Source organism: Pagrus pagrus (genome assembly GCF_965226575.1).
Source record: "Pagrus pagrus genome assembly, chromosome: 6".
NCBI lineage: Eukaryota > Metazoa > Chordata > Actinopteri > Spariformes > Sparidae > Pagrus > Pagrus pagrus.
The window spans coordinates 21,808,280-21,823,029 of record NC_140190.1 but is presented as its reverse complement, the minus strand read 5'-3'; the positions used below and the strand labels follow the sequence as shown (position 1 = coordinate 21,823,029).

The window sequence follows — 14,750 nt, the reverse complement described above, 5'->3', positions numbered from 1 at the left end:
CTTGGAGTTTTCTTTTCTATACCCGTACCTTATTAGGTTGGCGAATAGTCTTGTATTTTTTTTCAAACATAATTTATTCAACCTGGCTGTTGTGCTCTGGTAAGGTTAGGGTGTATTTAAAGGTCACAATGGAGATGATAAGTCTGAGCCAAACCACAACCACGTCCTGCTCTGGTATGGAAGCGGATAAGCCAAAGATGTCTGAACTCTGTAACAACTTGAAGATGGCGTATGCTGCAGAATGCGTGGTGATATGAAACAGGTGAACATACTATGTAACATGAAGAAACATGTTGACACCTGATGAGGGCTGCACAATTCATTAAATCAAAATTGTAATATGGCCAAATTAAATATCAAGACCTGATTAGGCTAGACTAATATGTTCTCGCCTGTTGCCTAAACTCTAAAGGGACCATCAGTCGCTTTCCTGAGGAGATGCAGTCCCTGTAATTATTTGACGCCTTATAAGTGGTGTTAACTTCGTCAACATCCTGTCGTACTGATCTGGTGCAACTCAAGAGAATATTACAAATCCAGTCTTCACTTCCCTTTCGTTGTCTTCTTAATAACCACTCCTTGCTCTAGATTTATTTACTTTATTTATGATATTCTTAATGACTTCTAAACACAACAGGGCTAGGAGTGTCTACAGTAAGCTAGGTTCATTGTGCATGTGCCAACACTAAAGCATCTTCCTGTGCTTCACTAAGAACAAAAATAACTCATCACTGATGGCTAAATGAAGAACAGTGTCAGTGGTGTGGATCCTAACGTTAGAAGAGCTTTCTTAAAGAACATATTCTGATAATACCTGAAATGATCATGAATGTTATACACATAAAAATGGAAACCTTCAGCAGGAGGTCAGAAGTAGCTCCACGTAAAATTATAGGAAGATATTTGACAATTAGTAAAACAACAAACATGCACACTGTCTGTCTTAAATGATAAAACATGAATTTGAGTGTGTATCTGTGTGTGTTATCCATCTAATCAGAGTGATCAGAGTCACAGTGATGACAGATGTATGTAGTTTTTTGAGGGGGTGTTTGATGTTGGACTCCACCGCAAGTTGATATGCAAACTTCCTGACCTAAAAGAAAGTAAAACTTGTTAGTCAGTTAGTTGTACCCCATGGTACATAAATACACATATATAAAGAAATGATGCAACTAATTCCTACTTAGGGCACACTAATCTGCACCTGTCAAATGCTCAGTAGGCCTACCTCATGTGGAGTGAGTCAGTAGTACAAGTCTGCTGCCTCAATCAAGTAACCAGTCAACACCTCCTCTTGCTGTGCATCGAAGACTTTTTGACATACTTGGCATACTGAAAAAAAAGGAGTAGGATAGAGAAAATATGTGAATTGTGATTACGGGGATGGTTGTTACATTTTCTTATAAGCTGTTACAACCATCCCCAGCCCTGTCAGCCATTGTTTAGCTAGCTGTATCAGCATTGTGGTTTGTAATTAGCAGATGAAATGACTCACATTTTACATAAGAACCTACTCTTACTAACTAAAGAGCTAATACAAGTTACCTAATTCAAACTTCAACAGTATCAGTACCAATCAAAATATAGACTTGGTCCCAAAAATTACTTTCTTACCTGAAAATGTATGTTTTGGTTGTAAAATCTGCACACTTCTTCTCACAGCCATGCAAATTCACATGCACGATCAGGGAGGGAGTGGTTATACATGAAATTGATCACATGACTCTTACGTTATCCCTTATTGGTGAAAGTGATGCTGTTACAACTATCCCTTTGTTACAACCATCCCCGGTCTCCCCTACCTTTTTTTGGGTACCAAGACCCTATGTTTCCCACCTCCATAGGGCTCCGTGATCTACAAATAGGTCCATATTCTTTCTCCACTTAATTAAAAATAACACTTCCAGAGGTGAAGCATTTTCCTTATGTATTGAAAAAGAAAGAGAAGAGCTCAAACTGGAACACAATTACCAGAAAAAAACTTTATTCATTATTTTACATTATCTCAGAAGTCGAGCAAAACACAAAACTACAGTAATAGTGTATTCATTTTCTATACAAGCAGTTTGACGAACAATGCAATGTTGACAGTTTGTTATTTTCAGCACAGGGCATTTACAGTATTTGTGTGTGTGTGTCTTTCTATCATGTATCGTTTTAGTTTTAAGTGAGATAGTTTGTTTGTTTGTGAGCCATACAGTACTTTACTGTTTCATCTCAATTGTGATAGGATACCTTGCTGTGCAGCACGGAGTCAAATAAAGCAAAAATCTGTATCGATATATTATATACTTTTATACAGTTTTTAATTTATAGTTTGTTTCTTTTGTCTGCGTGTGTGTGTGTGTGTGTGTGTGTGTGTGTGTGTGTTTAGTTTGATGTTTTAATGATCATTGTGTGGAGAGTCGTTGTCATAGATGTCTGAAAGAAAAAAGTAAAAGTAAATAATTCAGATCACATTGGAAATGAGAATACCTCAGTTTGTGTTTGCATTTGCATTTATTGCAGAACATGAAGATGCAAAGATAACTCACCGCCTGCATAGTCAACATCGTCGTAAATGTCTCCTTCCCTGTAAAGGAAGAATGATTTCTATTGATATTTTTGTGAAGTCCAAATTTAGTTTTTCAACCTTTTAATGGAATTGTGGATGAAGACAAAATGCTATATATTTAAGCAGTCGCTCGAAAGATGTGAGTAGAATGTTTGAATTTATGAAACGAGGTGCATCCAGTACAATTTGTATATGGCAGATCATCTTTATGCATCGTAATATACAGTATACTAAATATGAATGACTAATCTATACAATCAAACAAAACAACAAAGATCTCTATTAAAGAATCAAAGTTTAAGATGAGCTGTTGCCATACCAATAAAACGTATTTACAGAAAAGAAGTCCATCCTTATTTGTTTATAGTATAAAAAGACTTAATTACAGAAATTCTAATAGTTGCACATATTCATATTAAACTGATAAAAATCCACTTACATTGGGAGAAGAAGAGATCTGGACACATAACCATCTGTGAGAGGTGAGACAAAATACATCTTTATGTAAAACTGTCACATTGAATAAGTAAAATACACCACCTATCTGCACAAACTGCATGTATCATGTGCTGCTGAGTAAAATAACAAAGAGGGATGGGAGTTGTTTACATACATTTTCCAAACTGGTTGCGACACAGAGCTTTCTTGCTGTTGGTGAGCTCGATGATGTCCAGGACTTCTCCCTGAGTCACCTGCAGATCTTTCTTATCTGGTTTCTTTATGACACAATTAGGATCCACCATCATGGTGTGCAGCACCCTGAGAGGCCCCTCGTACTGGGAAATGATAGTTTGAGTGATCGATTTTTAGCATTTTCTGTACACATTTTCTATCACCGTGACATGTTTGTTATTTGCATCAAGTGGAAATTCTGCTTCTCATCATCATTGTTATTTTTATTTTTATTTGTCCCTTTGGAAAAATAATTTCGGTACATAATAACATACATAGTATATAAACATTTACTTTCACTACTATGCTGATGACACTCTGCTTTATCTGTCATTAAAACCAAATAATCTGGTGTAATCTGAAAATGCCTTACCTTAAATTTCTTTTTTAGCTCCTTCACCACTTTGGGATCTATGCTGTAAAAAAATATAAAAAAATATCACCAATAGAGGTTTAAACATTCCTTCACCTGGTCTCATCACTCATCCGATCTACATCAGTATAGCTTTACATTATGCTGATTGTCAATCTGTACTGAGTTTTCAATATATCTAGCTCTCATTTCCTGTTGACCTTCAGTCAACCAGATGAACGGGTACCTGATTTCAGGCGGTGGTGGGGGGAAATCCTCCGGTAGTGGTTGAACATCATCGTAGTCGTCTGAGGACAAAACAAAGTACAGTAAAACTAAAACTATTTTTGTTTTTTTCTCAGACATTTGGGAAAAACAAAAAATAGTTTTAGTTTTATGTCTGAGAAAAAAAGATTAAAATAAAGTACAGCTAACAAGATCCACAGTGTGAGATAGCCAGGCATCTTATTTCATAACCTATAATTTCTATAATATCCAAATATATGATGACATATGTCTAGAATTGAACAATAATAAACTACAACTTTAACTAAGTTTTTCCCCAATGGTTAGTGGTGTATGCTCATGAGTCTGTACTGTGAATCCCTATTCTATTAAACTATGTGATAGCAGAAAGAGAAGAAACAAAAGAAACAATTATTTAAAACAATCAATCTGGTCTTTATGTTACATAGACAGCTATGTGTGTTTTGTTTCTATTGAACAATGTGAGTTTTCCCCTTTGTTAATCTGCCAGTAATGTTTATGAGTGGTGTGTTGTCACTTACCATCATCTTCAAGCATGCTGCAGATTAGAGGAAACACAATATGTTATGTGGAACAGATGTGGGTGAAAATGAAAAAGCCATGCAACAAAACAAATAGGTGAGTAGCTTATCGATGATTATGCATAAATGTATATAAAACCCTTGGGAAAAGTTGGTTGAAGAGTGTAAAGACATTTTTCCTCACAGTATCACAAAAATAAACTTAAATACAGCAGGACTAACACAATCCACTGTACCTGTCTCTGTTATTAGACTCCACATTTAACATCAGTGGGGGGTCTGGAGGTGGCGGTGGCAGCTGTGATGTGTCTATTTTTCTGGACTGGAGCACTTTGCGCTTCACTGCCTCATAGTCAATATCCACACATGTGTTACTGATGTATCCATCTGCAAAGGACACAACATCAAGATAACGGACTTTGACTCTATTATGTCAATTCAGTGTCTGTTTTTGGAAAATATTGGATTTTGATCTAATAGAACCATGTATCACTGTTTGAGCTTATGACATGAACATAAAGTTGAGTATTTATCATGTGATTTTAATAAATGTTGTTCTCTGCCAATGATTGATATAATACAAGGGAAGATTACTGATTCCATCTGAAACAACAAACTGGGATTAACATAAACAGTTGAAAGTACTTTTTTGTTGTTAAAGTTTTGTCCCCATTAGCCAAGTAAGTATGCTAGGCAAAAATAGTGTACAATAAGTATTCATATATACAGTATATTTACATCATTGTCACATGAAACACTTGTTTCTTAGTTCCAGTTGACAGTTTTATGTTTTACCACTGTCACATATTAATCAGTGTGAAAGGTATAATAAAAATGGGGTTCAATGCTTTCATGCAACATTAGCCGACCAGTTAACTTACTGGAGAAACCAACATAATCATGTACTAAAGTGACTCCCAACAAACTACAAAAGTGTCTCAATACTTGACAAAGCCTTGACTTTCTCAGTGGAGAAAATATTACTCTGCTTCACTTTAAGGCATCTTTATTGCCCTCAGCCTGTCTAGTTCTTCCTAATATTGGGACATCTTGTGACAATTGTGTGCATATTTTACTAATAGTACTGCGGAAGTATGAGATAAGACAGCAAGTTGAAAGAGATAAGGCCACCAGGATTTTTTGATTTCAAAGATAGAGCTGAGTATCATTTGCATAGAGTGATTGATAATATTTTTGTATATCGCATAATAAAGTTAGAGGAAGCAAGGACCAGAAAAATGTCTTCAGTGCAAAGATATGAACTCAAATAGGACCTCACATACACATGTTGCTTGCCAGAGCACAATAATTGCAATGTCAAGGAATATTTGGGAAGAATTCCCACATATAAATATGCCAACTATGCCAAGTGTAAAAACATGCAGTTTTTCAGCTTTATTTTTCAATTTCAGATATTTCCACTCAAGTTTTTGAGAATGCAAATTAAGAATACACATCAAGTATGATGATTACCCTAAGCCTACCACTCAAACATTGCTGCTGGATATTTACGAAAAGTGGGCTACACAGGACTACCAGCCTGTTTCCTTTTAATATATTTATCAATTTACACATTTGAAAAACAGAATATTTTAGATCAATAACTTTGAGTTGTCTAGCCTTCGTATCAACTGCTTGTCTGCGGTGTTTGGTAAAGGGGTGAATTTGCTGGAACTTCTGATCCATGCTGAACTCTGTCTGGTCTAACTTAATGGCATAAAAGAGAGGTCCAGACTGGAACTGTTTTTCCGTACATGCCTTGAGAAATTTATAGTGAAACTCACAGTTTCCGTTGAGAGAGCGAGCCAACCATTTGCCTCCTGGGTTATTCTTCACTCGGAGGATCTCCACACTCTCTCCCTGTCGTACACTGAGGTCCAGTTTTCCTCCTCCATGCCAGTCATGCCGAACTTTGGCTGTATGAAGAACCTCCATCTCCCCTTGCAACTACAGAAGGACAGAAGGATGTAGTTGCTATTTTGAATTTCAAAGAAGGAACTCTTTGAAACGTTAAACTAGAACTAAAAATAGATGTTTCAACATGTATTTGTTTGTACTGATTCATGATTGTAACATTTGTGAAGTTGGAAGTTCACCAAACTGCTGTTGCCTAACTAACCTTGGTATGGCAAGATTATTTTTTTCTAATCAGTAAAATATCTTTACTTTTTGCTTTTCAACTTGGAATTCAAAAAAGTTATTCTTCAGCTTGACCCACTTAAATTTCAAACTCTTACATTACTAAACAATCAATCTGCAAATAACCTTCCTGTTTTGTAAGGTGGGGCATTTTCTCAGAGAACAAGTCATCGTTCCCTACCTGAAAGTTCTTCTTCAACTCATTTTCTTTCTTCCGACGCTCCATCTGATCTTTCTTCTCCTGCTCCTGTCGCCTCTTTGCTTCTTTTTTGTTTTTCTTCTCAGCATTCTTCCTGTTCATTTCCACCTGGTCTCTATAATGCAATATCAAAATAAGAAATGACTTTTCAGTTCTTCAAATCAGCCTCTTAAGAATTTATCATCTGCCATGTGCTTTAAGCTAAATGTTCTAACATACAATAACATTCTGATGTTTAGAGGTTATAATTGTTTACCACATTTGACCTATTAGTTAGCTATCTCAAGATACAAATATGAGCTAAATGGCACTGCACAGTGAGAATGTCACTATTGGCTTTTAACCAAAGTACTGGACAGTTCAGAGGATCATTAAAGACAGGGCCACTGATACTCTTGCCTGTGCCAAGGACAGGATGATCCCCAAAGGTCCCCACGGCAGATCATTTCAAGGGTTAGTGGTAAGTTAAGACGACACTTAAGAAAATGTCACATATGAAATTTATGAAGTGTAAATCATCTCACAAGAGAATGGAATTATTACCTCTGCCAAGGAGGTTATGGTTTCGCCTGTGTCTGTTGGTTGGTTGGTTTACACAAAAACAACTGAATGGATTTTCAAAAAAGTTGGATGGAGGATGGATCTCAGCCCAGAATAGACCCCACTAACTTTTCGTGCAGATCCAGATAAAGGGATGGATCCAGGATTTTTTACTCACTTTCTTAACCATTGCAAGATGGGGTGTTTTCCAGGGAATGATGGGAATAATGCATGGATTTTGATGAAAAATGTATGTACTGTACTGAGTGACGTTCTAGTTATACATGACTTTTCCACGTGTTCATACTTTTATAAGAAAATAAAATTATGTCATACTTAAACGGGACATTTTCAGAAGTGAATGAATTATTTCACATATGAATGAACATTTCCACATGATGAGTTTACACTTTCACATGTGAATTACACACATTCATACACAATTGGCTTTTTTTGTGGATAAGAATTTCCATTCTTAAAACTGCAAATGTGAATCTCCTGATGTGCGAGAGGAAAAGTCAGAGGATTACCAAAGTCAGTAGGCTTAATCATCAGCCAACCTTAGCTTTTCTCATAGTATTCCCATTATTTCACTCTCTGTAAAGTAGTTTATACTGTATTCATGGTTAAATAAAACTCAACGATACATTGGTAGCCCGAGCACTTCACAGTTAACTGTTTTACCAACTCCAATATGCTGCAAACATCACCACCTTTTCTTTTTTTCCGTTTGTTCCAACCTGCCCACATTTTAACAGTCCGCCCAGTGTTTTGTCACTATATCCTGCTTTAACAGGAAATATGTACAACTTGTAACCATAAAGCAATATCAATCATTGCACATAATGTTGTGACTAAAAGTTGCATTGGTTTCAGTTAAGTGAATTTAAGCACATTGTGTTAAATGCGTTAAACCTAAACTCTCGGTAATAGCAGTAGCTGTAGTGATACTTGCTCTAGTAGCTGCAGTAGGCGCAAAAATAACAGCAGCAATAACAGAAAAAATAGAAACACATTCGCTTCAGGTTCATGCAGCTGCAGTCGCTTTCTACTTTTAGCCAGTAGAGCCCTTTACATACAGAGACACAATGATTAAATGATAAAGGTAAATTTGTACTCACTCATCAATAGACTCATACACGTCTTCATCATCCTACAAGAAAAAAGGTTTTATTTGCACTTTTAAAGCAAAAAACATTTTCATACAGGAATTTTCAGATTACAGGGAAATGCCACCCATTACAAGAAAATCAGATTATAGCCGACTAAAGAACAGTTTGAATGAATAATCAGTCTTCTTAAAGTTTCACCAATAATCTCCCACAAGAGGAGCCCCGTGGGTTTATATTCTTAAAATGGGTGTTATTTTCTCTTTACAGTAAGTTACATTTCAGATTGAGTTTTCCATCCTTACCCCGTCCATACACTGTGAACTGTTGTCACTCCAGGACTCTGTGAAGTCACACAATTTAAAGATGTGAAAGTATGTTTCCCATTTTAAAAAGTGGCACATAAATGTTTGATAATAATAATAATGCAAGTAAATGAACAAGCTGTAGTTGTTACCGTTCTTCTCGAAGCTGGCAATGTCGTCGTAGGTTTCCTGGTTATCATCAAAGTCCCTGCAATAAACAAACATAACGGCTGTTCATTATTCAGCAACTATACAGTTTTTCAAACAACATTTTTCATTCATTATCAATCAGAAAATCTGTGTGATGTTAAACACTCACAAAGAGGCGACTTGGCGCTGCAGGCTGTTGGGTTTGTTGGGTCGTTGAGGCGGGTTTGGAGGACTGCTTACTGCAGTTAAAGACATCTTTCTGCCGGCTGAGCCTGGAGAACCTGCTGGGAGAACTAGTGAGAGAAGGAGCATATCATGTGAAAACAAAAAGAGACGGATAACCAGCAACAAACTGTCACAGTCTACACTCAACAAAAGGCCGAAAATATATAGACAAATATCCCGAAGTTTTTCTGTTTTTCTTAATTTTCTGTTTCATTTTTCCGAACTTTACTGCTAATAATGACCACAGAGACACACTGTGGTTAATGAAAAAAAAAACGTTTATTTTAAAGATTTGTTTTTAAAAAGTCAGATTCTAATGTGTAATGACTCTTTTCTAGTATTTGATGCTCTGCCATCAACATTTAGATGTGAAAATGTATTCATTTAATGCTCTTAACTTTCCATCAAAAGCTGCAATTTTCAACTGTTGAAAATTACAGGCAAACAACTGTAAACATTTTAGATCGTTCTGGCTTTTTACTATAGTAACATCTATATGATATGAACAGATTTATTATTCCCCAGTGACATGTAAAAATGTCCTCTGTGAAAAAAGCTAAATGTTAGCAGGGCAGAGAATGTACAAGTTTGTCCTTTCATATAGACAAGCGGCAGCCACTGTCATTATATTGCAGGTAAATTATTTTTAAACAGAATGAACCTTGACTGTTTGCTGAAAAATGAGCCTTTTAATAACATTAAGCCAAAGAGTTATAAGCAAAAGTTTGGTAAGGACCCAGGAATGTCTAGATTTGTCTTCATTTATTAGTTGAGTCCGACATTATTACATGTGTCTGAGTGAGTAATCCAAAGAGACTCACCGTCCCGCTTTCTTGGGCCAGGGAGTGCAGGTCCTCTGCTGAACTTCTTAAAGGGCTCCAGGTTGACATTGGGAGGCCGTTTGGGCTTCAAAGGCAGGGGTCCTTCAGGGGGCAGATGCTTCCTGAGTGGGGTCACTTCCCCTGCGCTCCTCTGTCGAGACTGTTGTCGAAGTGGTGGAGGGGTGGAGGCGTGAGCTACTGCAGGGGCCTGAGCTGGAGCTGGAGCAGGGGATGGTTTGGTGCCTGGAGGCCTCTGGTGCCTCAGCATTATGTTCTGTAGCATCTCCCCTGTCTGCTTCACCTTGGTGGCGTCTGCTGGCTGGATAGACGGTCTGACTCCAGGATTTGGAGGTGGTCGAGGGAAGCCTGCAGGTCTGGAGGGGATGGGGGCTGCCATTGGCTCGCCCCTCGGGAACCTCATTATGCCGGGGCCAGCCATCGCAGAAGGAGGAATTATAGGAGACAGTCTCTGATGGGTCAGATCGTTGTCTGTCACAGGCAGGATCGCCCTCCCAAAGCCAGGTCGTGGAGATTTCGGGGAGCCGCTGTCTCGGCTGCTGGTGTCCGAGGTGCTGGTCTTGTTGTTGAACCTGGCCCTCAGAGCCTTGACATCAACGCTTTCCTCCTGACAACAACACAGGAGCACAAACTCAACTGCAGCAGCTCTGGTGCTAAAGCAGGAAGTTAGCAGCACAGCAAGGCATGGTCCCCACGCACACACACCAGGCGTCAAAACCCCTACGCTATCTTTATAAAGTGAGAATGCACCGTGCAACAACACAGTTTCCTGGTAGTTTGGAAGTCTCCTCCACTTGTGCAGCCTGAACAGTGAGATAGTGAAGGCAGCAATCAAACTTCTCAGAGATTGTGATCATTATAAAGAGATTACCATTATTGATACATTTAAATCTTATTTCTGTTAAACAAGTTTTATGATGGAGTAGGTAAAACAAAGACACTCTTCTGTCTTAAAAGCCTTTACTCTGATGTCTATTTCAAGGAGAAATTCATAATAACTTAGATAATACATGTGAAAAAACAATGTGTCGGCACAAACAGCCTTCTTCTTCTTTTGCCAAATTTAAAATCTAGACACCTCACCACAGTTGGAATAATTTTTATGTGAAGTAACATGAGGTCAGAGATTGCTGTGGCACTAAAACCTGCAGCCCACAGCAGCAAAAGCAACTGAAACATATCTTATAGTGACACAGACAAAAACATGTGCCTAATAAGGTCAATGCCGGTGCTGATACTCAACCATCATACTGAGCAAAAGTGGGTCATTTTACTTGAAGCTGAGGGGGTTCCTGACTTTGATATGATTTCATGACAGATTTTTAGAGGGTGGTTATGCCTCTAGAGGTTTCTCTTTCTATGCCATGCGGATGTTATCTTTGTTGCATCTTTAGCATTTTGGTCATTTAGGGTCACTGAAACATGCAAGTGCCACCAAGGCTTTGTGGCTTTTTCTCATTGTGTGTTATTTTTATGGTTCTGTGTTTTATGTGCACCTGTGAAGCACTTGCTTACTATCTTAAAGGCATTAAAGTGATAGTTCAGGTGTTTTGTTGTATGAGGTACTTATCCCTAGTCAGTGTATTACCTGCAGCAGATGACCATCAGCTCACCCTCTATAGCGCTTTTCCAGTCTACAGACCGCTCAACACTTGTCACATTCACACACTGATGGTAGAGTCTGTCATGCATCAGGAGCAATTTGGGGTTCAATATCTTGTTCGTCATTTTGAAGCTGAGGATTTGAACCAGCAACCTTCCGTTTACTAGACGACCCGCGCTACCTCCTGAGCTACAGCCACCCCAAGAAGAAGCAGAGCATTGTACAGCTCAACGGTATCGACAGTAAGATGTATTTTAGACACCTGAAAGAAGGCCCACATAATATGACATCATGTATTTATTACATTTACATTTAATCTGACTGTGTCTTTACTCATTCAGATTTAGATATTTAACTGGAGAGCTTACATTAACAGATGCTTTTTTCTTCTAACTTTTGATTAAGTACAACCAACGAAATCGGTGGTCAGCCACCAATGACAGACTCTCTCAGATTTCAGCACACATACTGTACCAGCATCATGTAATTATCAAAAATACATAGTTGAGTTAACAGTAATTTATACTTATTGTTTCATTATTTTTTTCCCAGGATGTGGGGGTCTTAACACAGAGAAGGTTTAAAATAAGATAAGATGTGACTTTATTGATCATCTGGAGAAGGAATTGAATTTGGCACAGCAGTAACTAGAAGTAGCGGTGCAAGAATAGGAATGTCAGGAGAGGAAAATAAAATAAAATGAAATAAAGTATACTCTTAATTGATTTTTTCTTCTCCTTTTTTAGAATTGTCGACAATGAGTTTGGGTCGTCTCTGTGTGTCTCTGGGAGTGCTCAGAAGAGTTTAAAAAGAGTTTAAAATAAAAGAGAAATAAAATATATCATTGGTTGACTTGAATAGGCGGGGTCAGAAAACAGAGCAATGGTTAGCGAACAAACCTGGTGGAAAATAAAAGCAAATTCTGTTATGGATGAACTCGTCTTGTTCTCGACAAGAAAACATGGCAGAAATGAAACAATCCCATCAAGATGTGTTTTGAGCACCTTGTGACAGAGGTTGCGAGGAGAGCAGGAAGCGCTCACGACCACACACCTCTATACCTCAGCCAGCATCCTGCGACTGTTACCATGGAGACGTCTGCACCACTGAGCTGCAAGCTCTGCTCGCAGTCGTCTGTCTCATTACAGAGAACAAAGGAAACAGACAAAACTTTTCTCTACACCACAAAACACACTCACACGCAGAGAGGGGCTCCACTTTCAGTCAGCAAGCAGCTGCAGCAGAGAAAAGACACAGTGTGTGTGTGTGTGTGTTAGTGTGTATCTATATATGTGTGTGTTGCCTACTTTGGCACTGACACATCATCGCAGATGTTCGGTCTCGTCAGGTTAGGTCAGAAGACAATGAAGAATGCGTACTAAAATATCACTTAAACATGGTCTTTTCTTCACAATTTCTCTGGTGTGTGGAAAAAATAATAATATTCATAATTATCGAATGCCTTCTTTGTAATACTTGTACTGTCTCATCAGTTTGTCAGTCATGTGTGAGGCATTTTGAACAAACCTGCATGAAAGGTGCTATGCAAATTAAGTTGTAAAGTTGAGTTACAACTCATCTGTTACAGCCAGTCTCTGCTACAAAAACAGACATTTGATGTAGCTAATCAATTTATTAAATTCTGTCATTGCATTTTATTGTAATTAAGCTCATGAAACAACAATAATTAAAGCCTCGTTTCAGCTGAGTTTTGCGGTCAAGATGATTTACAGTCTTTGTGCTCACTAGCTCGGGGAAAACCTGGAGGATCCTTAACATTTGCGACTAAATTTCAACTATCATTACCTCGTTTCCCTTTAAAAAACCTGTGAAAATACAATTATTATGTGTAAGGTAGGATAAGGAAGGTAGAAATGTAAAAGTACCGCGTTAGTGATTATCCTGTGAATCATTAACCAGAGCTAGCTGTGTGCAATAAAGCTCTCTTTCATCATCAGCAGCAGGAACATTTATTTTCTGTTTCCAAACTTCCCCCTTTACTCTAAGAAATGTGTAGCAGCTGGAGGGAACGACTGCAGCTCAACACATCAACATTTAACTGAATCTAAACACAGAGGATCTGCTATTTCGTAACATCAAATCGAGGTTAAATGTTAAAAAAAGGAGAGTATGTTGTTACACAACAGAAGGAAACTGAGGGTTTAGCCACAGTGAAATAATAAAATCTCTCGATGGCCTTTCAACAACAGGCAGGTTATTCATAGACGCCTTGATGGTCAAGAGGAAATCAAACAGAACTAAACACATGAAGAAAAATGTGAAAGGAGCGGTGGATTCATATATGTAAATAAACCAAACTGTTTCTTACCATATTTGCCTTTACTGATGCTTTAATGGTGGATAAAGTGCTCCATGTCCAGCAGTGAGTCAGTATCCAGGCTGATGCTACTGTAGAGGAAGCTACATGACAGTAAACTTACTGCAAATAAGGAAATGCTCAGTAATTCAGCGTGGGCAATGAGGTGACTGACAGCGACCCTACGTATGATCAGCAGTAGAGACACATGCTGCCAGCCAGTTTGTTTCATTTCTTCTTGAAAGGTCAGGTTTTTCATTTTGTATTTGATAATGTACAATGACATGCATCTGGGGCAATGTGACGACATTTCCAGAGAAGCAGTGTTATCTTTTTCTCATGTCTTTCTGGCAACTCATGTCTATACATTTTCTCTCTTCTGTTGAAAAAAGCAACAAGTTCAGAAAAGCAGAAAGAAGTAAAACAGAAAGACACAATATTAGTCTTCTTTTTTTTTATTGTGCATGTGCAACAAACGTGTAAACCTGGAGGAAACTTTTTTGAAAAGAGAAAACTGGAGTTAATTTGATATCTAGGAAGCATAAACCAAATAAAGAGAGAAAAAGTCATTTCAGGTATTAGGTGAAACTCAAAAAACAGAACACAATAAATCAAATATTATTAGAATCAATTGCTGACATCTTTATTGATATTATTTTATGATTTCAACTGGGATTTTTTCATGAAAAGAACAGAGAGTCTGTATTGTTTTGGATCACACCACAGTATTTTCCAGTTTATAATGACAGTAAATATCGGCTAATCTTCCAGTCCTTTTGAACAGCAACACACATATTTGATTACGAATAAAGGAAGTCAAGATTTACGCAAATAGAGAACACATTTCAAAATTAAGTTTTGTGGTTTTCAATAAGCAGCTGTTTCTTCTTTCTTTCATGTATCTTTTTTGTTATTGTTTGTGGTGGTGGTTACACAATTATCACTTACTGCGAGG

The 14,750-nt window shown here is 37.8% G+C and overlaps 1 protein-coding gene across 1 annotated transcript; it reads right to left on the bottom strand.

The window, feature by feature from the left end:
* Window positions 1–1,945: 1,945 nt before the first annotated feature.
* LOC311258413 (uncharacterized protein) lies at window positions 1,946–13,882 on the bottom strand. The gene is made up of 16 exons (XM_084354666.1): window positions 13,808–13,882; window positions 9,858–10,482; window positions 8,981–9,104; window positions 8,814–8,869; window positions 8,662–8,699; window positions 8,369–8,400; window positions 6,690–6,822; window positions 6,154–6,316; window positions 4,606–4,756; window positions 4,370–4,386; window positions 3,829–3,889; window positions 3,603–3,645; window positions 3,171–3,333; window positions 2,997–3,030; window positions 2,538–2,575; window positions 1,946–2,424 (listed from the first exon to the last, which is right to left on the bottom strand). Exons 1-16 carry the CDS (start codon window positions 13,808–13,810, stop codon window positions 2,387–2,389), a joined length of 1,719 nt encoding a protein of 572 aa, XP_084210792.1. The 5' UTR covers window positions 13,811–13,882; the 3' UTR covers window positions 1,946–2,386.
* Between the last annotated feature and the right edge of the window lie 868 nt (window positions 13,883–14,750).

Coding starts and splice junctions, on each gene's coding strand:
- LOC311258413 (XM_084354666.1), bottom strand. Junction 6,823..8,368: donor GTGTATGAGTCTATTGATGA/GTGAGTACAAAT, acceptor ATTGCATTATAG/AGACCAGGTGGAAATGAACA. Junction 3,334..3,602: donor AGCTAAAAAAGAAATTTAAG/GTAAGGCATTTT, acceptor ATCATTTCCCAG/TACGAGGGGCCTCTCAGGGT.